The sequence below is a fragment of the Phyllostomus discolor genome, chromosome 7 (genome assembly GCF_004126475.2).
Source record: "Phyllostomus discolor isolate MPI-MPIP mPhyDis1 chromosome 7, mPhyDis1.pri.v3, whole genome shotgun sequence".
NCBI classification, from domain to species: Eukaryota; Metazoa; Chordata; class Mammalia; order Chiroptera; family Phyllostomidae; genus Phyllostomus; species Phyllostomus discolor.
In genome coordinates this window covers 5,386,884-5,412,547 of record NC_040909.2, presented here as the reverse complement: position 1 = coordinate 5,412,547, position 25,664 = coordinate 5,386,884, and the positions used below count along the sequence as shown (strand labels likewise).

The following is a 25,664-nucleotide window of genomic DNA, read 5'->3' as shown; positions in this document are numbered from 1 at the left end:
CAGTCAAGTAATCCAAACGCTTACAAATAAAACCCAAAATTACAATCAAGAAGTAAATTCCTTTCCAACACCACGATGTCCTGGTCTTAAGTTTCTGGTCCACGTTTGGAGTTGGATACACCATCATCCTCAATGAAGGGGAAACACTTTTGAGGGGAGATCCAGGAGGCACTGCCCGCTGGCTAGAGCAGGCAGTCCGGGCTGGGCAGGCTGGGCTGTGGGAGTGAGCACAGAGCCACGGGGAGAGCCTCGTGAAGACCCTGTGGGCCCCGGGCTCCCGCGGAGGCCAAGGGCGGTCACAGTCACCCACCCCTGGCCCCACGGACCCGGCCAGCACGAGACCCGGTGAAACAGCCTCGAAGCTCACCTCCTTCTACAAACCAGCAAAACCACCCAGGGCGGCCTCATACGGGCAGGCAGCGGGTCAGGAGCCCCCACCTAAGACGCCTTGACTTAGAAGACACCCAGTATTCGGGGGCTCCTGAGGACGCCCCAGGCTACAGGGGGTTGGGGAGTTCAGAAACGGGACCGTGGGAAAGGGCCCCGTGGCCCACGCTGCGTGGGACGTGCATCCTCCCGCAGCTCCTTCCTGGGCAAACGGAACTCGAATGCAGGAGCCACAACACTCCCACTGCAGGTGAGGCAGCCCCCTCCACCTGGGTTGCAGACCCCCCCCCCCCACACACAGGGCCCGGCCTGGACAGGCTGCCATTTCCTTCGTGGGATCTGAGCCCAGCTGCCCTATGCCCACCCCCAGGGTGCAGACCCCGCACCCTTGCTGCCTGCTAGCAACCCCCCCCCCCCGCCCCCTCGCTGAGGGAGGGCCTGGGCCCAGCCCGCAAGACAGACGCCACGCAGTGTGTTATCCTTTAATGAAGAGCTGGGTCAGTGTGGCCACCGTTCTCCCCAAGGCCCCCCGCAAACAGGCGCCCCCTGCCACTGGCCGCGTCCGAGGCAGGGTGGCCCCAAGGCGGTCAGCCCTTCTGAGGGCTCAGTTCGCAGCGGCCTGGGAAAGGCGTTCATCGCTCGGACCCGGGGTCGTGGCAGCAGCAAAGGCCGGAGGCGGCTATGCTGAGGTCAGAGCTGATGGCGGGGAGGGCCGGGAGGGCAGGACAGCCCATGCCCTGCTCCTTCCTCTCTGGACCCCGGTGGAGTTAAGGGCAGTCAGTATTCGGGAACAGTCCAATCTGCCCAGGGGTTGGGGGGCCTTCATACCCGACCCCCCACCAACTGAGGTCACGCAGCACACAGCCCACAGGGTCGCTGGGCTCAGGGAGCAGGCAGGCCACCACCCCATCGGCCTCAGGGCCCCAGGCCCGCGAGGCGAGTCCGGCAGGGCCCAGGCCAGCGCCACCAGGAGACCGGGGCCACCTCCCACTAACTCGGCTCATCAGGCACTACGGGCATCTAAGAAGGTGGTTTCTCCCTCGAGGTTCCGGCAGAGCCGATGCGACGGCGGGGCTCGCCGGGCCCCTACAGGTCCGTGACCTTGTTCTCCACGGCCGCGGCCATCTGCTGCAGCCGGTAGCCCAGCTGCATCCTCTGGGCGGCGCCGTCCTCCTCCAGGGCGGTGATGATCTGGGTGAAGCGCAGAGACGGCGTCAGGCGACCCGCCCGGCCTGCTCGGTCACTTCCAGGCAGACTTCAGCGGCCCCCCCGGGCACTGGGGCACAGTTCGGGGGCCCCCACTACTTCCTGTGTGACCTCAGGGCCTCGTCAGTGGGAGGGAGGGAAGGCTATCCACAGAGTCACTACTATGGGGTTTTAAGGATTAGTGACACGGGGCCAGAAGTAGCCCTCAGGGTCGCAAACAGCCACCTCCCCGGGGCAAGCCGCTCTCCGTGGAGGCCAGCCCCACCGCCACGCTGGCCTTCTCCCCACGAACGCCCCAGAGGCCCTGCCACAGCACCCCCACCAGGTAACGAGCATTTCCTGAATCCCTACCCGCTGGTGCCAGGCACGGAGCAGGGACCCAACAATGACGGATGTGACCCCGCCCTTGTGGGGGTCATGGGTGGGGGGACAGATACTGACCCCCATGACACCTTAAGTGGGGCAGCCACAGAGGGAGCAGCAGGAACTGAGGGGCTCGCCCACAGTGTCCCCAGCGTCCCTGACACCAGGGCCACCACCATTCGGAGCAAGTGCCTGGACGTCACACTGTGCGTCACTCCTTTCTCCCTCCAGGCCCAGGGCACCCAGCGGGCCACCGCCCCGCAGCCACCCAAATGTCTGGGTGGGCGCTCGTGGCACACAGCCAGCAGGCTGGCTGGCGGGTGCTCTGATCTTGAGGCCCAGCCAAGAAGCACCCCCCAGAAAGACGACGCCATCATGACCTCCCTCTCCCCGGGCCCTGTGCCTAGCCCCTCCTCTCTGGTGGCCCGTGCTGCTCAGTCAGGCCCACGCCTGCAAGGGTGACCGCGTCCAGCACAGTGCCACCCATGGACTCAGATGAGGACTTGAGCAAGGGCAAGGTCAGGGCAGAGGTGGCAGCTGTGTGCCCCTCTTAGCACATCCTACATACCATCTCTAGGCCCTGGTAGATCCCCAGCTGCTGCCCACCAGCACCACCACCACCAGCACCGCCACCAGCACCACCACGCCACCATGCCTGGGGGCGTGGGGCGGGGACAGGTACCAGCAGTCAACACCAGGAAGTACGTCTGAAGAGTGCTTCCCAAACCCAGGACCCAGCTGCTCCCCTAGTCAGTGCCCAGGGGGTGATCCGAGGGCCCCCCGTGAGAATCCCAGGGCCAGGCGCCCCACCCCTACAGAGCTCCTCCGCCCCCAGGCGGAGGGCCCAGGGTGCCGCTCACCTGGTCATAGTATTTGTTGATGTACTTGTAGAGTTCGTGCAGGGCCACCCGTGCCCCCAGGTCCCCAGAGTAGTTCTAGGGAGGACAGAGAGAGGACACGGGGTGAGGGGTGCCGCTACCCACCAGGGGAAGTGCAGAACCTGGGAGGGGGTGGAGGAGCAGGGGGCCCGGGAGGCAGAGGACGGGGCAGGCCCTGCAGTGGTGGTGGAGCCCCTCTATAGACCGGGGTCCCAGCTCAGCTGGGCACGGGGTGGGCCAAAGGGCCTCCTTGGTGGAGACCCCATGCCTGCTGTTTCTGCAGGGTCTGGGGTCCCGCTGGGACCCTGCCTCTCCCCACCTCAGGGCTCCCCAGCTGAGACCTGGGTCCCTCCCGCCCCCCATGACTGCAGAGCCAAGCAGAAAAGGTGCAGCTTTGCTCTCGCTCCAGCCCTGCCCGAGGCCCCCCCCAGGCGTCCCCCAGGTGCACCTCGGACCATGGAGGTGCTATCAGGTCACCCAGCCTGTGCAGCACTTATGGGGATACAATGAGACAATAAAGCACCCCAAGATACACAGAAACACCCCAACATCATAGCTGCTTTCACTGTGGTGGTTGAGACTGTCCCTGTCCCAGAAACCCCGTTTGTAAATTCCTGGGTGGGAGTTTGCGGCTGCGTCAGGAGCGGGGGGGGGGCGCACCCACAGAACCCAGGAAGCAGAGCGCTAAAAGACGTCAGCAGGTTCGCCGGGCCGTGTCGGGCTGCACCCCGGCAACCTCGCTGCCTCGGGGTGTCGTCCACAGACCCCACGAGGGCCACAGGCACCCGGCTGGGTCAGGGCCGGCAGTGGCTGCGAGGACAAGACCCCTGCTGCTTTCCGATGCAATCCTGCCCCCCCCCCTCTTTTCAAGGGGCGACCAAAACCTTCCGCTGCAGAGGATGCAGGGACGTCCCCGCAAAGGGGCAGCGGGAAGGGCAGGACCCCGGCGGCGGGAGGCATGTGCTTAACCCGAGAGGCAGGGGGCGGGCCGTACCCGGGACAGCTCGGCCAGGATGGAGTTCATCTCTTGGTCGCTGGCCGGGATGGTCTGTCGGATGTCTGCGTAGTACCTGCCGGAGATCGTGGGGACGGCAGCCGCTGGGACACAAGCCCACCCCCACCCCCCCCACCCCCCGGCCAGGGCCTCCACTGTGACGCCCCCCAACCCGCCCACCCCGTCCCTCGGGCCCTCCCCCTGCCCGGTACCTTTCCACCATCCGTTTGTAACGGGGGATGTCCCGTGCGTACAGCAGTTTGTTGATCGGGGAGTCCTGGGTGCCAGCAGGAAGTGGGGGGGGGGGGGGGAGGGGAGGAAGGATGAGACCCCCGTGAGTGTGATGAACTGTCCCAGCCTGCACAGCACTGCTCCAGTTTGAAAAGTCCCCCGTCCCAGGAACGCCCCTCAGACCCGGCAACCGGGACGGCTGGTCACCCTTGCCCACTGCCTTCTGCAGGGACCTCCTCCCTTCCACTGGGGCCAGGCGCTGCTATTGTCCACCCCCCCCACCCCCCCGCCCCTGCGCCTCTCCCAGGCCGTTCTTTCATCAGCTCGGGTGCCCCCACTGGGCCCGGCAGGGAGCCAGCACGTGAGGCAGGGAGGGGCAGCGCTGTGTGCGCCCTGCTGCTTTCCACGCGCTGTCCGTTCCCTGCGCGATTGCTTCGAAAACCGGGAAACTGACCCAGGAAGTGAGGTCCCTGGCCCAGGCCAACTCACTCCTGAGCGGCTGGGCGGGGATTGGAAGCAAGCCTCTCAAACTGGGAAAAGGCTCCGCCTCACTCTCAGGCCCGACCCCCACCCAGCCCCACCCCGTTTCCCAGGCCCTCGGTGGCTCTGGGGCCCCCTCAGGGTGGGCCCTCACTAGCTGCCCTGGCTTCCTGCCCCCCCCCCCCCCCCCCCGCAGGCTGCACGCGCCCCCACACCTTGACCCTGTGAATCAGCACCCGGCAGCCCCTGCCCGGGCCTGTCCTGGATGAGATGGAGGCACCACTGCCCCCCCAGGCAGCCGAGGGCCAGAGCCCGGCCCGGGGCCTGCGTGCACGTCCCTGGCCCACGCTGCCCGCCCCACGCACGGCCCGGTGTCCCCCGCCCCCACTCACCCGGCCCAGCTTGTGGTCGGCCAGGGTGCAGGCGTCCATGAAGGTCTGCGCGATGACCAGGAGCACCGCGTCCATGTTGTCGGACGTCTGCACGTCGAACACGAACTGCGGGTTTTTGATTATGTTGACCCAGAACCTCAGCGGCAGGCTGCGGGCAGGCAGGGCAGGGCAGGCGTGGCCGGTGAGCACGCGGCGGGGGCCGGAGAGGAGGAGGCCCCGAGCCCCTGGCCCGGCGGGCTCCCCCCAACCCCCGCACCTGTTGGTCTTCCAGATGTGGACCGTGTCCTGGTCGGAGATGCCGTGCTGCTGGGCCTGCTCGTCCAGCAGGTCAAAGAAGTACTTGATGGCGAGCGGCACGGGGCGGCTGGTGCTGAGGATCACCTGGAACAGGTCGTCCACGAACTTCTGCAGGGTGCCCTGCGGGGACGGGAAGCACAGGGATGTGTGGTCGGCAAGGGGGCTTCAGGCCCTGCCCGGCCTCAGACTCGGGGCAGCCCCCCTCGCCCCCCCAAAGCCCCGCCCCCACCTTCATGGACAGCAGGCGGGTCAGGTAGATCTCCGGGATGGCCTTGGCTCGCTCGCGCTCCCCGCCCCGAAGGCTGCCCCTCCTCGGCCGGGGCGGCTCCGGCTCCTCGCTCGGCTTCACCAGGTGCCAGGGCCGGACGCCACCCTCGTCCACGTCCTCCAGCATCGGGGTCCCTGCGCCAAGGCCCACGCGTGTCCCCACCTCCTCAGGCGCCCCCTCCTCTGAGCCCCAGGCTTCTGCCAACTCCTAGGAGCGGGGGCACCCAGGAGGGCTTCTCTGGGTGGGTGGGTGGGAGGGAAGTAGACACAAGGCCCTCAAAGGCCCAGAGTTCCTGTCCCATCACTGGGCAAAAGCAGGGCCAGAGGGCCGTCATGGGGGTGTGGGGCTACTCACTCTCTCCGGGGACATAGTCCTGGTTTTCCCGAAGAACATGCTTGGTGAGGCAGGGCACCAGGGCCACCGTTGCTCCATCTGGGACCTGCTGACCACAGCTGGTGACCCCTCCGCCAGCCGCACCCCCGCCACACCCCTCCTCCAGCTCCCAGCACCCCCACCTTGTAATGCTGCAGGGTGTTCAGCCGCCGCCACAGACCCTGGACCTCGGAAGTCACGTCCTCGTCCGAGAGAATGAGGTGTCCGGCCACCCCAGACCGCCACTCTGCAAGGGCAAGGGCAAGGGGGACTTGGTCCTGGACTTCTGGGACACCTTTTCTGAGGCAGAGCCTGTTTCTTCCTCCATGAGGACACGTGCCCCTCCGTCAGGGGCAGCCCTGCCCAACCCCTCCGAAGACCAGAACAGGTGCCCGCCGCCGCCGGCTGTGGGGGGGTCCCTACACCGCCCAGCTGTGCCCCCACTCGGCACCCCACCCTACAGCACAGCCCAGCTCTGGCTCAGCCCCCCCCGGCCACCCGTCCCCTCCGCACTCACCGACATCTAAGGTGCGGGGGTCCGGCCGCTGGGCGAGAGGCACCCCTTTATAAAGCTGGTCCAGCATCTTCTCCTTGGCCTGGGAGATGGTGTCACAGTCCAGCACCTTCACAGGCACGCCCTGGGCCTCGCCGGCCGCCGGCCCCACGGCCAGCAGTGCATTCAAGGTCTGCACGGGACACGTGGGAGCAGTCAGGCCCCAGCTCCCATGTGGGATGACCGAAACGCAAGACCAAGGACAGGGCCATCGGTGGCCCCAGCACCCAGCACAGTGCCCTAGTGACTCTGTCAGGCGAATGTCAGAAGTGAGTGTACACAAGTCAGGTCCCCCGGCTCCTGGCTCGGCTGGTCAGGCTGCGACACCCGAGGGACACCCCCGCACCCTGCCTCACAGACGGCCAGGTGCAGCAAGGCCTGAACGTAATTTTCCCAAGGGCCCTCTGCGTGGGCCCCTGGAGGGAGAGCACACCCAGAGGGACACGAGGGGCAGGTCTGCCGGGGCGGCCGCCAGCCCGCTGGGCACTTGACATTCCTGGCGGGACAGTGATATCGCGGCCGGGCAGACACTCAGGCCGGGTGCGGCGAGGACTCAGACCAGCCCTGGGCAGGGCGGCTGCTCCCCAGACCCCGGCTGTGGCCCTCTGACCGCACCCCAAGCCTGGGACCCCCTGAGGCCCCCGCCTCAAGGTCTGACCCATAAGCTTCCACCCTGCTCAGCTGGTCGAAGGGCGTCTCCCAGGGGCCCAGCGGCCTCTCTCCCCAGACACAGGCAGCCACACGTGACCGCTGGCGCTCACCCCCCCCTCCCCCAGGCGGACACCCCAGCGCGCGTGCGCACATCCCCTCACCAGGGGGCGGTACTCCACGTCCTCTCTGAGAAGGCGGTTGTCGTTCAGGGTGTACTTGGCTTTACCGGTCACGCTGTCGACCGGCCCCTTGTCCACTTGATGCTTGATCCCACGGAACAGCATGTACAGAGGCTCCCCGACCGCATCCTGGGGGAGCGGCAGGCGGTGAGCGTCCCTGGGGCAGGGGACGGGCGCGGGGCAGAGGTGTGTGGGACGTGAGCCACCACCCTGGGGCAGGGGACGGGCGGCTGCCCAGTTTGGAGACGGCCCCGCCTGCAGGGGGAGCCCCACCCGCCCCTGCCTTGCTCACCCTGACGAAAGTGTAGAGGCAGATGGACATCCAGTTGGAGAGCAGCTTCTCCACCACGGTCTCCGTCCTGGGACGGCAGGGAAGGGGGAGCAGGGAGGCGGGGTCAGCAGGGGGGGCCGCGGTTCTCTGCTCCTCAGGCCCCCCAGGCCCCAGGTGCCCAAAGCCACCGGGCGCCCCCTGCTTCTGACCCCCGCACGGACCTGCGCAGCATCAGCTTGGGGTTCTTAGCCACGTACTGGGCCACCAGGTCACTGAGCAGCGTGCGGAGGATGTCGGTGAAATATTCGAGCTTCCCGTGCAGCGCCACCGTGAGCAGAGACGCCACGTAGGCGCGGTCCCGCGCCGAGAAGGTGCGCTGGCTCTCCAGGGTGTGGATGAACTGGTATCAGAGAGGTGGTGGGTGGGTGGGAGGGGCTGATTCAGAAAGCCAGGGATGGCGAAGGGGCGGGGCCAGGTGGGCGGGGCCGGGACAGCCAGGGTGTGGGCGGGGCCGGGGCAGGGCTGGCACCTTGGTGAGGAAGAGCTTGCTGTTGAGCAGGTTGGAGAGCTGCCCCAGGCCTTGTTCCACGGTGGGCCGCCTGCTCTCGGGCACACCCAGGTCCCGGTGCAAGGGTGACTCCTGGTGCCCCGGGAAGAAGACCCGCTCGGCGTACACCTTATAGTCGAGGAAGGGGATGCCGCTGCCCAGAAGGTCGCTGGTGAGATCTGTCATCTCGGTCATAAGGTCTGTTGGGGGGAAGAGGGCGGGTGTGGGTGCCCCGCCCACGCGAGGGGAGCGGGCTTGGGGGCCGGGCCCCCTGCGCAGCCTCACCGGTGAACTCCTTCTTGCAGCGGTCCCGCACGCTGCTCTCCAGGTTCTCCAGCTGGATCTGGACCTTCTTGTAGTCCCTCAGGGCCTGCTTGCTCTTCCTCCTGCTCGGCACCAAGGTCAGGAGGGGAAAGGCTGCAGGGGCCCAGGCCTCCCTCGGCCTGCAGTCTAACCCGGGGGTGCCCAGCCAAGCGGAGGTCCAGCCCACAATAATTCAAGCCTGTCCCATCCCTGGCCAGTCACAGCCACCCATGTCCTGGGCAGCCCAGCACAGCTGAGCCCAGGGATCAGCAAACTACAGCCAGGCCAAGGACACCGGGGACCCATTTTTGTAAGGAGAGATTTAATGATATGTCTGTGTATTGTTTACGGCCGCCTTTGCGCTCCAATGGAAGAGCCGGGCAGTGGCAGCAGCGACCGCCCGGTGTGCAAAAGCCTACGGTATTTGCTCTCTGGACCTTTACAGGAAGCGTGCCGGCCCCCGGCCTCGTCTGCCGCTCCCAGCCTGGCCTCACCCGGAGGCACCCACCTGTATATGAAGACGATGATGACCACGCCCACGGCCAGAAGAGAGACGCCCGCCCCCAAGCCCGCCTGGGCCGCCAGGGGGAAAGCCGCGGGGCTCTCGCCATCGTACTGCACGTGGCCCAGGGAGAAGCGCAGGTTCCCCATCTGCACCTGCACGGGGACACCGCCCTGAGCGAGGCTTCCGCGCATGCCCGACGCCTGGCCCCGCCCAGGACCTGCCCACTGACCGTGAACTCGGGCAGCGCCTCAGGTGCCTCCCGGAGGGGCAGGGGCTGCTCCGTGGGGGGCTCGCAGTACAGGTGGTGCCGGGTCAGCGTCTTCACCACGCAGGGGCCGGTCCCTATCATGGCCACCACCTCCTCCTTGGACATTGCAAGGTCCAGATTCTCCCCCTGGAACATGAGGTCACTGATCGATCACTCAGAACCCTTCCCTGAGGGGAGGAGCCAGTGGTCCCTCAGATCCCCTCCCCCCAGGTGTGGAAGGGCTGGTCCTGAGGCCTGTCCCAAGAGCAGGGCTGACGGGGGCCTCGGCACCTGGTCCCCTCCCTGTGGGTGGGGTGCGGCCCGTGACGTCTTCCGGGGCTGCCAACCCCCCGTCCCGACCTTTCTCCGCCCTCCCCTGTCTTCTTTCCTCCAGTCCTAACGTCCCGGGAGCTTCTGAAGGCTAATAAAGTTGTCCCAAATTCTGCCCGGTTGCCTAGCAAAGCCTGAGCCCCTAACATGTCTGCCGGCCCCACGGGGTCGGTGGCGACTGGTTGCCTACCTACGGCCTTTCAGTCGCTCGCCTACGGAGTGTCAGAACACGTGCCAAGTGTGTGCACGAGCCAGGCTCTCTGATAGGCATCAGCCCAGCACCTGCTGGGTGCAAGCCACGCCCCCACCCCCATCTGCGTGTGCCAAGCCATTTACATATTGCCATTCGGCCACCTGCTGTGGAGTACGTCAGGACCCGGGCCACCGGAGCCAGGCCCAGCCAGGTGCATCGAGCCAGGCTCCCCCACACCAGCACCCCCAGCCCGTGCCACAGGAGGGGTGAGGTGCCAGGTGCACCCACTGGCCCTGGCTCTGCAGCCATGCCCCGCCCCCTACCACACACAGCAACGCCACCCAGCCAAGGGCAGGCTCGCGGGCATCCAGCAGTACCTCCACAGAGAGCACACTCCCAGGCTTGTGCCGGAACGGCATGGTGGGGTCCTCCGGGTTGAGGGGCTGCAGAGTGGGGTCAGCCTCATAGGAGAAGGGCGTAGGGTTCAGCGTGGCGAAGTCGAAGACCAGGCTGTCGAGGATAAACTCCACCCGGACCCGGGCGTCCTCGGGCAGGCCCGGGAGGGCGGGCGTGCGGCAGGTGATGAGCCGGGAGGAGTTCACGTGGCAGAGCTCCTCAAACTGGGCGGGGGGAGGGACGGGGGCGGGTCAGGGAGGGGCCTGCAGGGAGGGGACCCACAGGCACGGCTCTCCCACCACCCACGGCTGTCCCAGGGCCGGGGTGTGGGTGAGGTGGACCACGGCTAGCCCAGCACAGGCAGGGGGTGTCCTACGTGATGATCGCCACAGGAGGCTCCGGGGGCGCACTCGGTCTCCGGGATCACATGGCGCCTCTGCCCGGGCCCCTGGCCCGGCTGCAGCGCTCTCGGTGCCACGGTCACCCGGATCCTTGGTGTCTGCACCACGTCCAAATTCTGGCCACGGACCCGGATCTCACGTCCCCCACTGCAACACAGCCCGTGGGCCGCCCATGGAGTCGAGAGCCAGGCTTCAGAGCACAGCCCAGCCCCAGCCCAAAGCTGCGTGGGGGTCGCAGCCCCCAGATAAAGCCCTACAAACCCCCTGCCCCGGTCCCGGGCCTGCAGAGACCACCCTGCCCCACGCGCCGCAGCCACGCCCTGGGCACAGCACCTGAGGAAGCTCCTGGTGGGGCCAACAGAGGTGACGTTGGGGTCTGGTGTGTACTCGAACCGGCTGTGCTGAAGCTTCCGCTCGGTGGCCCCAAACCACACGGCCACGGGGAGCGTGGCAGGCGCGGGATGTGGGCTGGTCTCACACTGCAGCTGCTCCGCCTGCTGCCCCGGCAGTCTAGGGAGGGAGACAGGAGTAGAAGGCAGGCCGGGCTGCCTGGAGGGGGCGCGGGATGGGGGGAAGGTGGTTCCAGGGCAGGGACCCGCCCGGGCCTCAGCTCACTGCCCTTCAGCGCGGACTGCCGTCTCCACGGTGGACCCAACAGGCCACACCCCCACGACAGCCCCTGTGCAGGGAGGGCCTGGCCACTTCCTGATGGAGCAGACTCGACCCTCTCCCCTCTCCCCTCCTCGGCATCCCGCCCCCACCCTCTCCCCAGAGAGCACGGATTTTTGTGGAATGAGGAAGCAGCTCTCACAGGTGACAAGGCTGGTCTCCAACTACCACTCGGATGTCCTCCAGCCGCCCGGTCAGGAGCTTGGAGCCGTGCAGGGTGAGGCGCGTGCCCCCGGCTCTGGGACCTCGCAAGGGGAAGACGGAATGCACCTTTGGGTCCTGGGGGAAGGGGGACAGGGACAGACAGACGGGAATCAGGCCAGAAACAGAGAGGCGGGGGGAACCTGAGGCAGACACGAGGGCCCTGGGGGGGGTGGGGGGGGTCCCGTCCCCAGGAAGGTGAAACTAGGTGGGCTGAGAGGAGCCACCCAAGGGGGCAGCCCATCGGCAGCAGGGGGTGCCCCGCAGTCAGGCACCTGGTAGGCGAAGTCGTGCTCCGAGACGCCACGTCCGCGTCCTGGTACCTCCACGGTCACGGCACCTGCCACCTCCCTCCCGCTGGCCTCAGTGACGCACACAAGGCTGCAGGCACAGCACAGGCAGGGGTCGGGCTGTGCCACGGGCCCCCTCGCCCACGGACCGGGCTGCCCCGCCCTGCCCCCCACGAGACCAGCAAATCCTCTCGCTCCGGAGGGGACCCCACATGGCACACAGGAGGACTCCTGTATCTGAGAACCAGAACCGTGGTTTCCACTACCCACGTCGAACCCGAGCCCCTAACACGGAGGACGCGCTGGGAGGGGCACACGTTCCCAGGGGAGCCCCCGGAAGGCCGGCTGCTGAGCTAACGAGGGGGCCTAACTGGCTGCCCTCACGTGCGCGCAGCACCCCTCGCAAAGTGATGAAAACTTGACTTCCTCGTGGAAAAAAAAGTCCCCGAAAGCCTCTAGCCAGGTCTGGGGAGGGGCATGGACGGGAGGGAGCCACCTAAGCAAGTCCTGGCTCTCAGCCCGAGGACAGGAGCTTGGGGCCAATGTCCGCAACGTGAGCCGCAGTGGCTTCACCCCGTGACGGCGTCACGGTCCCCGAGGAAGCAGAGCGAGTGGTGTGTGCACTTGCCGGCAGGGGCTTAAGCCAGAACACAGTCTATAATCACTTTGTAAGTCACTTCGGTCTCTTGGCTCCAGGATCATTAACGGTCTAGAGAGTCCCCTGAAGTTCTCAGTCATAACACACGCACGGGGGAAAACTACACGCTCTGGCCAAGTCCCATCCAAAGCACAGGTCTCCGGGCCCAGCACGGCCCACAGACCCAGGTCTCCCAGGCCGAGGCTGCAGATCTGCTCTGCGGTGGTTGAGAGTGGGCTCTGCTGTTCAGCTGGGTTTGGGACATGCTGATGGTGGCTATGTCCTTGGGGAGGCCCCATGCATGCGCTTCTGGGACCTTGCAACCACCAGCCAGGTTACCGAGAGCCAGGATCCCTGTCAGCCTCGAGCCTGGGAAGGACCCCGGCACTCAGCAGGTGTGCCACAACCTGCCCTCTGGGGGGGGGACCAGGACAGCACTAGGGGAAGAAGGGTCTGTTGGTGAGAAGCCCCTGAGCACAGCTGTCTGGGAGCCGAAGACCCTGCTACCACAACTACATCCGTGGTCACTCTGAAACCCAGGTGGGAACACCCAGGTGACGCCAGGAAGCAGAGCCACCTGTCAGCCCAGGAGCAGGAGCGACCCCCTCCCCCACCACAACCACAGCACTGGGGCCTCGTGACCAGAACCACAGACAGAGGGACAGGGAGGGCAGATGAGGCGCGGGTGGGCGGCCCTGAGCAGGAGGCGCCCTGCTCCTGGTGGCCCAGCAGCTCACCTGCTGGAGACCTCGTACTCCTGAGCGTCCACCACACAGGGCGCCCCGGCCACCCGGACCGTGTCCTGCACGTCCTGCACGTGCTGGCCCAGGTTGGAGCCCCTGATGGTGACGCGGGTGCCTCCGTCCACCGGCCCAGTCAGCGGCTCCACCTGTTCCGGGACAAGGACCCGCTCGCCTGGGCCCACCTGGCAGCCCCTGGCAGCGTGGGGAGCTCCCCCCCAGGCCCCCGGACCCACCCTCCCTCCCAGGGTGGCAGCGTTCCAACACACCGAGTGGATGAGGGGGGCCGGGCACTGGGTGGCCACAGCCTCGGCGCCACCACAGGCTTCCCGGGCCACGCAGCGGGCACGCTCGCCCTCGCACCACACGCAGCCGTACTGGGGCATGGCGGTTTGGCAGTGGCTGCAGTCCCCGTGGCCCACGGAGCAGTCATAGAGCACCACTGGGGGCGGCAGAGACGGACGTGAGAGGCGGGCCCGGAGGAGCCCTGCCCCTAGCCGCCAGCCCGGCAGCCCCCGCGGCTCACCGTGCAGCCCCTCGGCGCTGTCCACACGCAGGCGGCCGGCCCGGCGCAGGAACAGCCCCACGTGGAGCTCCGGCTGCGGAGTGTCGTAGCTGAGCTGTGGAGGTGGGAGTGGGGTCAGAGTCTGGGGCTGGGGAGGCAGCAGGCCTGGGGAGGGGGTGGCCGGGGAGAGGACCAAAATGACGCATGGTGGGAACACAAAGACCTCGGTCAGACCTGGGGTGCAGGAACCCGTGGGACCACAGGGCCAGAGGTCAGAGCTTCCAAGGGCCCCCAGGGACACAGGGCCAGAGGCAGAACTGGAGCGTAGGGACCCGGAGGTGCCACTGGGTGAGCAGTCAGAGCTGGGATGCAGGGACCCCACGGGACACGGGATCAGAGGTCAGAGATGGGGCACCAAGACTCCCTCAGGGTCACAGTGAGGTCAGTTAGCTAGGGCTAGGATGGGTGTGGCTCCGCTAGCCGGGATCGGGAGCCAGCTCATGGCCGGGGGGGCCCCCCCGCCCACCCAGGCACCTGCAGCTGCTGGCACGTGACATGGCACCGCGTGTCTGGAGGAGGCTCACACTCGACCTGGGCTGCCACCACCACCTGGCGACCCTCCAGCTCCATCACACACTCGTGGTCTCCAGGGCTGTCCTGGGAGCAGAGGCCACGGCTGTGGGGGGCAGCTTCAGGAGCTGGGCCTGCGGAGCCCCGCCACAACACCCGAGAGCTGGACCCGCGAGCTGGACCCGCGAGCTGGACCTGCTCACCTGGAAGAGGCGCAGGTTCCTGCCCAGCAGCCGCACCTGTCGCTGCACGTGCACTGGCATCAGTGTGGAGCCCTGAACGCTCTCCACACAAGGGCAGGAGCTGGCCCCGCCGTGCACCTCGTCCTGCGGGCACCAAGAGCAAGGCAGGCTATGGGCCTCGCCGGCCCCCTCCGTCCCCGCCCGCGCAGGACCGCCAGGCGAGCAAGGGGCTGCCCCTGCCCCTACCCCCTGCCCCCGCCCGCAGCCCCCTTCCCGGGCTGGGCCTCACCAGCTCCCAGAGCCCGGGGGTGTCGTACTGGTAGTCGAGGCCAGACAGGAGGATGAGGGGGGCCAGCGGGCCCTCGTGCTCGGCCGAGTCTCCGTCGCCTGAGAGGAGGGTGGAAGTGGAGAAGGCGGGCGCGTCACCCCCTGGCCACTCGTCCGCCTCGGGCAGCTCGCCGCCTTCTTTCGTGAGCCAGTCCAGAGTGGGCGTCGCGGAGCCGGCGGCCCCTGGGAGAGCGGCGGCGGGAGCAGTGCTGGGGGGCTGGTCCTGGGGCGCCGCAGTGGGGGAGGCCCCGGGGCCGGGGTCTGCGGGGGCAGAGGGCAGCGTCGCTGCGTCTGAGGGCGACGGGTGGGAGGCCGAGAGGTCCTCGGGCGTGGCGGCGGGTTCGAGGTCGGTGACAGCGGGGACAGCGGTTCCAGGTCTGTCCGGGGAGCTGGGAGGGGGGGGCTCCTCGCGGAGGGGAGACTCTGTGGAGGCCGGGGCAGGTGAGGCCATTGTGGGGCCGGGACCCGCCCAGGGCAGGGAAGGACTGGCCTCAGGCAGGGCGTCTGAAGCTGTGGCCGAGGAGGGGGCCTCAGGCTCCGCGGGAAGGGTGTCAGGAGTCGGGGTGACCGTGGTGGCTTCGGGGGCGGCCGGTGGGGAGGGGGTGGGTGCACCTATCGCGGGAGGGGCTGAGGGAAGAAGCAGGCTCTGAGGGGGGGGCAGAGACAGACAGGAGGGGCCACTCAGCAGGCAGGCGGGGGGGCGGGCGGCAGGCAGGCAAAGGGTGTGTTAAGAGGAAAGGGGACCAAGGAAAAGAGAGACAAAAACAGCCCGTTAATTCTCCAAAGGAGAAAAGCGGAGGGCAGGCTCCGGGGCACCTGTGCTGAGGTGGGGCCCGAGGCCCAGACCTCCCCGCCGCTCAGCCGCAACCGTCCTCTGCGGGACGGTGCACGGCTTCCGCACGAGGCGCCACGCACAGCAGCTGAGGTGCGCACAACAGCCGTGGGCGGGCAGGTGGGTGGGCGGGCACACAGACCCCAGGCTGTCAGAGAGCCTCTTATACCGGGGACCCCTGCACCCACCCTCCATGCGCCCGGCCCGGAGTCACGCTCACCTGCTGGCTGGCCACCACAGGCCCGGCGTCGCACGAGGCCTTGTGCGTGCACAGGTGCTGCCAGACGCACCAGTTACACCCCCAGCGGCTGCTCACGCAGGCCTGGCACCTGCACAGAGCACAGCCGTGGGGCAGGGGTCGCCACGGGGCAGCCCCGGGCCCGGGGGTCGGGGCGAGGGACTCACTGTGCAGACGGGTGGAGGTCGGTGACGGCCACACAGTCATAGAAGGAGAGAGAAGATCTGGCGATCACGACCGCGCCAAACCTGAGCTCCACACTCAGGGAAACGTGGTCTGCAAAGCGGGGAGGGGGGAACGCCAGGGCTGAGGGGCGGGGAGGGGTGCTCAGCCCCCACGCCGATACCATGAGACCACTCAGAGTGGAGTTAGCGCCCCGAATGGGGAAGGGCACGCAGGGTCGAGGGGTGCGGGACACAGAATGGGGACTTGAGGGCCTTGGGGACTAGCGGGGAGGCTCGGAGAAAGGCTTGAATTCACACCTCACCCAGACCACGCCCCTGGGAGCAGTGTGGGAGGCGGGCGGGCTCCCAGGCCCTGGGGCCGGTCCCTCGTCTCACGCACCGGCTCCTCTCGGCAGCGCCGGGGCCCTGCTAGGGTCTGGGGAGGGGCACGTCACCCCAGAACTGGTCGACAGGGCAGGGCTCTGGTGTTCCCCGAAGTGGCAGGAGTAGGACTCCCCCGGCCGTAGGGGCGGCAGGTCAGGTACAGACAGGAAGACCTGCCGAGAGAGGCCAGGACACAGCGCTGGGGTCGCTGGGCAGCAGACCGGGGCTGGTGCTCAAGGGGCACCCAGTGTGGGCGGGCACCAGTGGCCACCAGCACCCCCGCCTTCACAAACACCCTCGGGCCTGGTTACGGACAGAGGGAGAAGGCGAGGCCCCAAGAGAAGGAACCCATGTGAGGCCATGTGGTGTCTGGTGCACCTGACACCGAAATCCAAGGTGTCGACCCCCCTCCAGAGCCCTCCCCACCAGGGCCCCACCCACCCTAGTCACGCACCTCCCTCCTCTCCTCTCGGCTGAGGTTGGCCGGATTCACGGCTGCCACCTGCAGGCAGCCCAGCTCAGGCTGGAAGCTCCACAGCCACCTCTCCGGGACCTGGCCCCGCGAACACTCAGAACGGCGACTGCACCTGGGTGGCAAGAATGACCAGCGTCCACCTGTGACCCTCACAGGGCCCCTGGGAGTTCATGGGGCAGGACCACCTATGGCCCTGGGCTGGGTCCTCCCCTGGGCCATGACGCCAGGATGGGGGTGCCCTGGCAAGGCAATGACATCCAGGGTGGAGGATGCAGTGGGGGACTGGGACATCCAGAGGTCAGGGGTTGAAGGTGAAAGGCCAAGCACCAGGAATCCTGGACAGGGTGACTACGCAGGAGCACCGAGGGCACGAGGCCGGGGTTAGGGCCAGGGCCGGGGGGGCACCGACCTGCCGAGGAGCACACACCACCCACAGTAGGGGTCCCTGTGGGCCAGACAAGACGCGCAGTCCAGGTGCTGAGCACAGGCGGCCACGGGAACCTTGAGCAGCTGTGACGGCAAAGGGGGTGTGAGGCCAGCAACCCAAACACCGGGGGCTCACCCACCCCGGGCCCCGCCCCAGGCCCCTCCCAGCGGCCTGGCCCCAGCTGTCGCCTGGCACTCACTGTGCTCTGCGTCATGACGTACAGGTGCTCGAAAGCCCCGTCAAAGATGAGGTCTCTGCTCACCGCAGACCCCTGCTGGATGCTCTGCGTGGAGTATGGGTGGCCATCACTTCCAGGGCCCAAGTACACCTGAGATCAGAAACCACAAAGTAGGGGACCCAAGTCCATGGCCACAGGCCCAAGGGTCTCCCTTTCCCCACAATGAAGCAATGTACGGGCGGACTTCCTCCCAGGCAGAACACGTCACGACACCCAGCCCTGGGGGCGGAAGTGGGGACCAGAAGGGGCGGGGATCCCAGTTAAACCCCACCCAGCCCCAGGAACAGGAGCATGGGTCACCTCCCCCATTCTGGGGTCGGGGGCCTGTCTCGAGCCTGTATGCCAGCCCCAGGGGTCCCAGGAGTCGCCTGGCCCAGGCTGGGCTCCCAGAACCTCGTCCCCCCCAGACCTCGGGGCAGGGCCCAGCACTTCCCGTGGACTCACTCTGTGCAGCCGCCCTTGACTGTCACCCAGGAAAGCAACAGTGTGTCCGTCCTCCATGGTGACCGCCACCGCTGTGAGCTGAACCCCTGGCCACTCCAGAACTGGCGTGGCTTCCAGGGGGACACGGCTGGCCATGGGGCTGGGTGTGTGGTCTGAGCCACAGGGATAGGCGTCCAGGGTGTCCTGCAGGAAGCAGGAAGCACGAAGCACCACCGGTGAGGCCCTCCCTGGATGGCCTCCTCCCCCCAACCCCCCGGATACCCCACTGCCTCGCCCAGGCTTTCCACCAGTTCCCCCAAAACAATGGTCCCCTCTGCTGGGCCTCCTGGGCTGATCCCGTCCCTGCCACCGGCCTCCCCAACGATGTCCCCCGCAGCTGCGTCCTCAGCCCTGCCGGGGCGGCTTGTCTGCACCTGCCTCGGCCCGGTCTCCGGCCGCCCCTTCCTCCTTGTTGATTCCCACCTGTCGGGGACCCCACCTCTGTGCACCCCTGGCCTGGGAGCTGCTTCCTCCAGGGTAGGCATAAGCTCAGCCTCCTCCCAGCCCAATCCTCCCAAGCCCCCGGCTCCCTGCACTCTCAGCCCCAAGTCCACAGTGGCCCCTTGGCCCTGACACGGCTCAGTGACCCAGGCCCACGTGTGCAGCTCCCCCCATCCCTTCTCTAAGGCACCCTGAGGCTAGGACCAAACAGTCTCAACCTCACCTGCCCTCTTGCTGGAAAACCTCAAACAGCAAGTCCCACTCCCTGGTCCCCATCCTGGGTGGTTGTCCTGTACCCCAGACAGACGCTCCCCCAATACCCAGACACCAAAGAGGCCACACCCATAATGTCCCCAACCTGCTCGGGCCCCCCACACCGCCACAGGCTTCCCTCCGACTCCCGCAGCACAGCTACTGGGCAGGGCGAGCCTGGCCGGTGGCCGTGGCGACGGTGGGGGGCCGGGACTCACCACAGGCAGCTGCGCGCAGTCCGAGTTGACGTCGTACTCGATGTAGGCCACCTCGGCCCCGTCCTCGCCGCGGCCCTCCCGCGTGTAGCAGGCGTCTCGCGTGAGGTTGGCGAGGCGGTCCACCTCGTCCAGGCGGAAGGCACAGAGGGCAGAGGCCCCGGACACCCCCGAGGCCGCCGATGGCGGCCGGCCCACCGAGGGCGAAGTGGCCGAGGAGAAGGCTACGAAGAGCACCTCCCCCCGGGCCACCTCCCTGGACGTGGCCACGGCCGCGGCCTGGATCCGCCCGTAGCGGCCGCCCTGGCAGGCCAGGGGCAGCTCCACGTAGGAGTAGTAGTGCTGGTCCCGGAGGCACACGCGGGACACGTAGGCGCGGAAGGCTCGGGACTGCGCCTGCAGGTCCCGCCGCAGGAACAGGAAGTAGGCGCTGTCCCCACGCGCGAAGGCGCTCACAAAGTGGTGGCTGTACTCAGAGAGGCGGCCCACGGCCAGCTTGGCCGTCTCCTCGTAGGAGAAGACAGCTTGGGGGTCCGGCGGCCGCAAGGCCCGGGTTGTGATGGGAGGGATGCCGCCCCCCACGCCCCTGCTGGTGTAACCCCGCCCCACGAACAGCAGGGGCTCCCCGGCCAAGCCCTGGGCCACCAGTCCCACGGTGCTGACCTCAGGGTCGTTGGCGGCCACATACTGGGTGTCCCCAGGCCGCTCTGGCCTTAGCAGCAGCCGCCGGAGCTGCCCGAGGGCCCGCTGCTCGCAGACCCCCTGGTGCACGCTCCCGCACACCACCAGGGCCCCCGGGCTCACCAGGAGCAGCTGGTTCGGGTTGTCGGTGGGCTGGGCCTGAGGGCACTCATCCTGCACCACGGGCGGCAGGCAGTCCCTGCTGTCTAGCACGGGGCCGGTGGGCACCTCGGCCTCCAGCTGCAGCTCCGGGCTCAGCTGGAACAGGGAGTTGGTGGCCCCTAGGTAGATGGTGCCAGAGGTGGGGTCCCGGGCCAGGTGCTGCAGATGTGTGCCGTTGGGAGTGAAAGCAGCCGGTGGAGGGGCGTGGAGGGCGAGGACCCACCCAGCCCAGAGCACCTGGAGAAGGCCGGGGCCGAGGCCGGGCATGGTCACCTGGCAGGGAGAGAGGTGGAGCAGGGCTCACGTGGCCACCAGAGCACCCCGGGGCCACAGGTGAGGGACAGGGCGACGTCACTGCCAAGATGCCCCTCCTAACCCAGGGGGTGAGCAGAAGCACTGTGGTCCCAGCTAACCCCAGCAAGGGGTCAGGGCCACCTCCTAGCAAGGGGTCAGGAGATCCTTCCCGGAAACGTCAAAACTGCCCGTTCTCTGCAAGCACTGTTCTCTCGGGAGACCCCGACCCACCCCCGCCTCGCCCTGCACCACCCTGTGGCACCCACCCCGGGGCCGAAGAGTGAGTGAGGATCTGCAGAGGCGGGGCCGTGGGAAACAGCCTGCACCCCTGGACCAGGGGTCCTGGGAGGGGCAGGAGGAAGTGGGTGATGGGAAGGGGCCCAGAGCCTGGAGGAGGGAGGATGAGGCCCCACAGGCCAGCTGCAGGTTGGGGCAGGGCAAGATTTGGAGGATGGGCCTTTCGGGCAGGAGTCTGCAGGGTAACGAGCACAGAACCAAAGGGCCAGGGAGGAGAGGGAGCTTCCTGCCACCGGGGAGGGGGCCTTGAAGACTGGACCCCCACCCCGGGGAGCCCCCAGGAGAGGTGGGAGTCACACTCCTCCTAGGTGCCTAGGTGTGGGGCAGGCTCACCTGGCAGGGCCAGCTGGGTCAGGAGACAACGGCATGACCTGTGCGGGAGCCACCTGGCCAGGGAGAGAGCAGAGCGTGAAGCTGGAGGCTGGGCCACAGGCACACAGGGGCGGCACAGAGGTGCCCCCGCTCCCCGCGCAGCCTGCCGGTGGAACCGGGCCCAGCCTGGCCCTCGGCCACCAAACACATTCCACAGGGGACGCCTCTTCTGAGCCGCTCAGGGAGGGGGTGGGCGGGAGGACCAGGCACCCTCGGGGCCTGGGAAAGGGCAGCTAGGAAGGAGCCCCAGGGCTGGCGGGGCTCAGCCCGGCCCCAGCGCGGCCCTGTCCACCGCAGCCCCTTCTTCCCCAGTCTTGGCACTCTGCCACTCCCACCCTCTGCCCAAACCCCACCTCCCCGGGCACCCAGGAACATGCCCCCGCACTGGCCAGGGGCTGTCCGAGCCCAGTCGCCACAGCACATAAGCACACACATGCTCGCACACACCGAGAAGCATGAGTCCCGTGCAGGTGCTTGCACACACACACAGATGCACGCAGGTGCAACCTGTACACACGGAACACAGCAGACACACCACCCCCATTTACACACCCACAGAGACAACCTCCTTACACGCACATCGCACAAGCATGCACTTCGCACAAGCATGCACTTCGCACAGGCACACGTCACGCCCACATACCGAGGGCACACACATTCGGGCACCCACATGCAGACTCACGCATACCTCCCCGGTCGGAGCCCTAGGGCCTAGAGGGCTGCGGCAGCCAGGCCATCTCTTTTGCTATTTTCTCTCCACAAGGTCAAAGGAGATCCAGGGCCCAGGCCGTGGCCTGGAGGGGGCGTCCTGGAGTAAGTCACCATGCCCAGCTGTGCCCCAGACCCTTCCTCGCAGGCCTCAGCTAAGGCCTGCTGGGGCCAGGAAACCATGGCAACACCATCCTCCCCAGGCCTGGTGGTCCTCAGCCAGCAGCACCAAGGCTGGTGAAGGGCCGGGACAGGCCGTACATCCCAGGCCATGAGACACGTCCCCGGCCTGCCTGCCCCCAGGCCACGTTGCCCAGCCCCTCCTCTCCTTCCCCCCGGCTGCCAGTCTGTCTGTGGGAGAGCTTCCCTCGGCCGGGTCAGCTCCTCCCAGCCAAGGGCACCATGGGGTATCCCCGAGGCTGCCTCGGAGTGAGTGGGGCTGGGCCACGGGCTGGGAGGAGGGTCCGGCAGCCCAGTGGGAGCCGTGGCCACTGCCCGGCTGGGCAATGCTCCCGAAATAGCTTGGGGGTTTCCATTTTTAGTGTGCAGAGAACAGGGCGGCTCTATGGGAGCAGGAACAAGGCCGCCTCTGTCTGCCGCCCGAGGGGGTGGGGGGCGGGGGCGGCAAGGAGAGTCGTGAACCCAGCCAGAAGCCCAGGCCTGTGGCAAAGCCAGGCTTCCCAAGAGCCCCCCACCTTGTTTCCGAAGGGTGAGGGAAGAAAGTTTCCTCCTCCAGGAAGGCAGGGTGTGCCCGAGGATGGGCAGAGGCCACCTCCTGCGCTTGGCTGCTGCTCCCCCCCTACACCCCCCCGCCCTGCAGCCTCCAGCTCAGGGATGTGCCGGGGCCGGGCGTCCGCGGCCAGCCCAGCACTCAAGCCTCTATCCGCGTACAAACATTTGCTCAGGGCCTTCTGTGTGCCAAGGCTCCCTAGCCCTCAAGGGGCAGCAACCCAGACACTCCCCAGATGTACAATCTCCCCTGGGTGGCCCAGAGGAAGAAGACAGGCGGGATCGGAACGGCTCCTGTGGGGCTAGGCTTCTGAAGTCTCTGACACCCAGCCTAGAACCCCTTGCCCGTCCCCACTTGCCACGGGAGGGGGGGGAGGAAAAGAAGGGCAGGGACAACTTCCCTTCTGTGCTAGGCATTCCTGGCTCACATAACCTCTGCCGCAGGCCACAGAGCAGCCCCCCGGCTCTCCATCAGTCCCCCTCCTCAGGATCCTCAAGAGGAATTGAAGCCCGTCCCTCCCCCACTGGAGTCTCCGGGGCCCCCGGGGGCCTGGGATGAAGACCGGGCCCCTGCAGCCCCCGCCCTCTCCCATCACATGCCTGCACTCCCCCACACATGCTCCTCGTGCCTGGCGCCTGCTGCAGGCCGCTGTGCCCCTCCCTGACAGCGCTCGGGCTGCTCCCATGGCCTGGAATGCCCACTCCCCCTCCAGCCCATTAACTCAGCTCCCAGCCATCACCGAGCCACCCCCCCCGCCCCCTGCCAGGAGCCTGCCATGTCCACCGGAGCCACCGAGTCCACTCCGTGAGGTAAGTGGGCAGTGCTGCCTTGGGCTGAACGGGCATCAGGACTGCTCTGCTCATTACAGGTGACAGGGTGTATGCCTGGCATTAGTGCCACTGACCAAGGCTACTCTCCGCCCTGCTCCACCCACTCTGGACTTAAAGCTCCTTGAAGGCAGGGAGGGTGGCTTCTGATTCAGAGGCCCCAGCGACTGGGACAGAGCAGGGTAACACAAAGCAGCTGCTCCTTGTCAGAACCCCCCTTCCATAGCCAAGGAAACCTAGCCCGTGGCAAGGATGGGGGGCTCTCGAGCTACTTGGCCTCTCCGAGAACAGGGCGTGAGCAGCACCATTACTAAGAGCAGGCCAGGGCGGGCTGTAAAGTGGGGTTTGGAGCCAGGCCTCACGTCCCCAACTTGCACAGCCCCGACCTCCTGCCCACTCCACAGATCTCAGGCCCCAGCCAGGCTCACTCTGCCAACGTCCAGGCCTGCCCTGAAGTCTCGGCAGGCCCACCTTTCAGGGACCGGAGAGGCAGGGCCCAAGCTGCCTAATTCCCTCCACGAAGAGCAAGCACTTCCTGGGCCCCTCTGGGATGTCCTCACCAACCACAGAGGCTCACACACTCTGCCCTCCCACATCTGGAGAAGGGTCATGTCCAGCGGGCAAGTTCCGGCTCCTGGAAACTACTGGGAAGCCGGCCTTTCCTTCTTCCCACTCCGCCGAGAAGTTACTCATTGACTGAGCTGCAGAGCGCACTGCTCGCCCCGTTGTTTGTGCGTTGACACGGGGTGGGAGGATCCACCATTGATTTACCCGGCCCCCGCGAGGACTCAACCACAGTTTGTGTGCGGAGAAGGGGTCCCCCCGGGAGATGCGCGGTCCGAGGTTCACCGTCCGCATTTGTCGGCTGCACTGAGCGCAGCCTGAAGGGCTGTTACTACGGGCGGGGAAGCCTCGACCTCCCCATCGGCTCTTCCCCGGCCCTCCGCCCTCCTCTACCCGGCCGCGGGCAAGGACCCTACCAGTGGTCTTGGGAGGGCGGGGAAGGGGCCGGCCGGTTCCGGCTGAGGCGGTGGCGGCGAGGAGGGGGCGCGGAGGAGCGGCTCCACCTCCTCTGTCTCCCAATCGCGTTACAGGCGCAGCCGCCAGAGTTTCCATTTACGCGGAGAAGTGTGGTCCCAACTCTCAGGACCGAAGCCGCCCACTACTCACCGGGCTGCCCCTGCCCCGCGGGATCCAGGCCCGAGGCCCTTCCCCTTGGGGCACGCCGCGGTGCCGGGTCCCCACCACTCCGGGCCCCCCGCCCCGCACTCACCACCCGGCCGGGCCCGCGGGATGAGCGCGCCGAGGCGGACGCCGGCCGCTCCGGGCTCGGGAGCTGCGCGCGGCGACCTCGCCGCCCCCCTTCGCCCCTCGGAGGTGGGTCTGGCGGAGCCGCAGCTGTTACCCGGAGACCGAAGGGCGGAAAACTGCGCCCGCTGCCCGCCCCTCCCGCCGCAGCGCTGCCACCGCCGGGAACAAAGGAGACAAAGCCCGTCGGCCGGGCCGGCTCCGCTCCTTCCCCCGCGCCCGCCGGGCCGCCCTCCCCCCTCCCGCCGCCCAGGCCAGGCCGGAAGCCGCCGGGAGAGCCGCGCGCGCCCGGAGCCGCCCGGGACCCCCCGCGGGCTCCGCACTTGCCGAGGGCCAGAGACTCGACCCCTCCCCTGTGGGGAGGGACAGGCTGCACCCCGGAGGTAGCCGAGGCGACGCGGATCGCAGCGGGGTGGGGGACGGAGTGGAGCTCCGCTTACAGGCCGCCCCACCCCACCCCGCCCCGCCCCCGTCGGGCCTCACCTGCGCGCCGCGAAGAACCGGAATCGGGAGCCCTCCCGGGATGGGAGGGGCGGGGAACGCGCGATGCACCCCAGGTGTGGTGGTACCTTGAGCGCCCCGGCCTCTTCCTGCCCGCCGGCGTCGGGTGGGACCCTCGCCCCTCACCTGCTCCTACGGTTCGCTGGCCACCGCCTCCGCCCTGCAAAGTCCCGAGCTTCCCCTCTTCCTTCCCAACACCTGACTCCCGCGGTCGGCCGCCTCCAACTTTGTTTACCTGAGCTCCCAGGCGCCTAGTTTCTTCTGCCGCGCCCGGTCCTGCCCACCAACCCTACTCCCAGGACTCCCAAACAGGCAACCGCTCCTTCCGGCCCCCACCTCCGGCGGTGCGGGAAGAGCGCAGGCATTGGGGCTGAGGCCGGGTTTGCGCCATCACTAAGCCAAGTAACCTGACCCCTGCCACCCCCCACCACGCACCCGCCTATTTGCTCACCGGCAAGTGGAGGTGACACCACCCCTAGCCCCACCGTTGAAGGACGGCGCGGTCGACTGCACAAATGCAGGAGCGAGGGCGCATTTCCTTCTTTTTCCCCGCTGGCCCGTACCTGGACCCACCCCAAGCTGAGAAGCCTTGGGCAAGTCTAAACTCCCTCACTACCAAATACCTGGGCGGTCCGAGGAGGAGCTGCCGGGCAGAAGGTTCTCCCCAGAAGCCCATTTGTGCCCCCTGCTGGGCCTTTCTCGCCCTGGCCTGCCCGTTGCAAACTCCCGCGGGGATCGGGCCCGTCCTGTTACCTACTAGGACTTTTGGAGGATTTTGGCTCAAGGCCATTGAGATGGCCTCCCGGCGGGTAAAATCTGTCACACGTATGCATCACCCCGGAAGCTCCCGGAGCCTCCATGCGCTAGGGGCAGCCTCAGCCAGAAGGTTCAGGTCATCCCCACTGGCTACTCTGGGAAGAGCTACCGCCACGCCCACCCTCTCCCACCTGCCGCCCCCCCAGCCCCCATGAAGAGTCCGCCTTTAGCCCTGGCAGACGTGGCTCCGGCGGTCCGCCAGGTGGGCTGAGTCCTGCGAACCAAAAGGTGGTAGGTTCAGTTGTGGTCAGGGC

The 25,664-nt window shown here is 67.6% G+C and overlaps 1 protein-coding gene across 6 annotated transcripts; it reads right to left on the bottom strand.

Moving 5' to 3' along the window:
• Positions 1-855: 855 nt before the first annotated feature.
• Positions 856-25,285, bottom strand: PLXNB1 (plexin B1). 6 transcript variants are annotated; one of them, XM_036030375.1, is made up of 38 exons: positions 25,046-25,285; positions 20,482-20,534; positions 18,718-19,830; positions 17,768-17,950; positions 17,285-17,413; positions 17,068-17,168; positions 16,638-16,770; positions 16,200-16,356; positions 15,803-15,911; positions 15,618-15,726; positions 14,528-15,211; positions 14,260-14,382; positions 14,021-14,143; positions 13,508-13,601; positions 13,251-13,423; positions 12,979-13,130; positions 11,590-11,695; positions 11,256-11,392; positions 10,778-10,954; positions 10,420-10,591; positions 10,025-10,267; positions 9,107-9,271; positions 8,881-9,029; positions 8,355-8,455; positions 8,052-8,269; positions 7,744-7,922; positions 7,544-7,610; positions 7,234-7,380; positions 6,386-6,554; positions 6,012-6,115; positions 5,851-5,935; positions 5,458-5,630; positions 5,188-5,348; positions 4,932-5,079; positions 4,041-4,105; positions 3,829-3,904; positions 2,817-2,891; positions 856-1,578 (listed from the first exon to the last, which is right to left on the bottom strand). In XM_036030375.1, exons 3-38 carry the CDS (start codon positions 19,822-19,824, stop codon positions 1,474-1,476), a joined length of 6,399 nt encoding a protein of 2,132 aa, XP_035886268.1. In that variant the 5' UTR covers positions 19,825-19,830; positions 20,482-20,534; positions 25,046-25,285; the 3' UTR covers positions 856-1,473. The 6 variants fall into 6 exon arrangements, with proteins under 6 accessions (XP_035886268.1, XP_035886267.1, XP_035886266.1 ...); XM_036030374.1 differs by lacking the exon at positions 25,046-25,285 and adding an exon at positions 24,830-24,909; XM_036030373.1 differs by lacking the exon at positions 25,046-25,285 and adding an exon at positions 24,793-24,883.
• Positions 25,286-25,664: the final 379 nt, after the last annotated feature.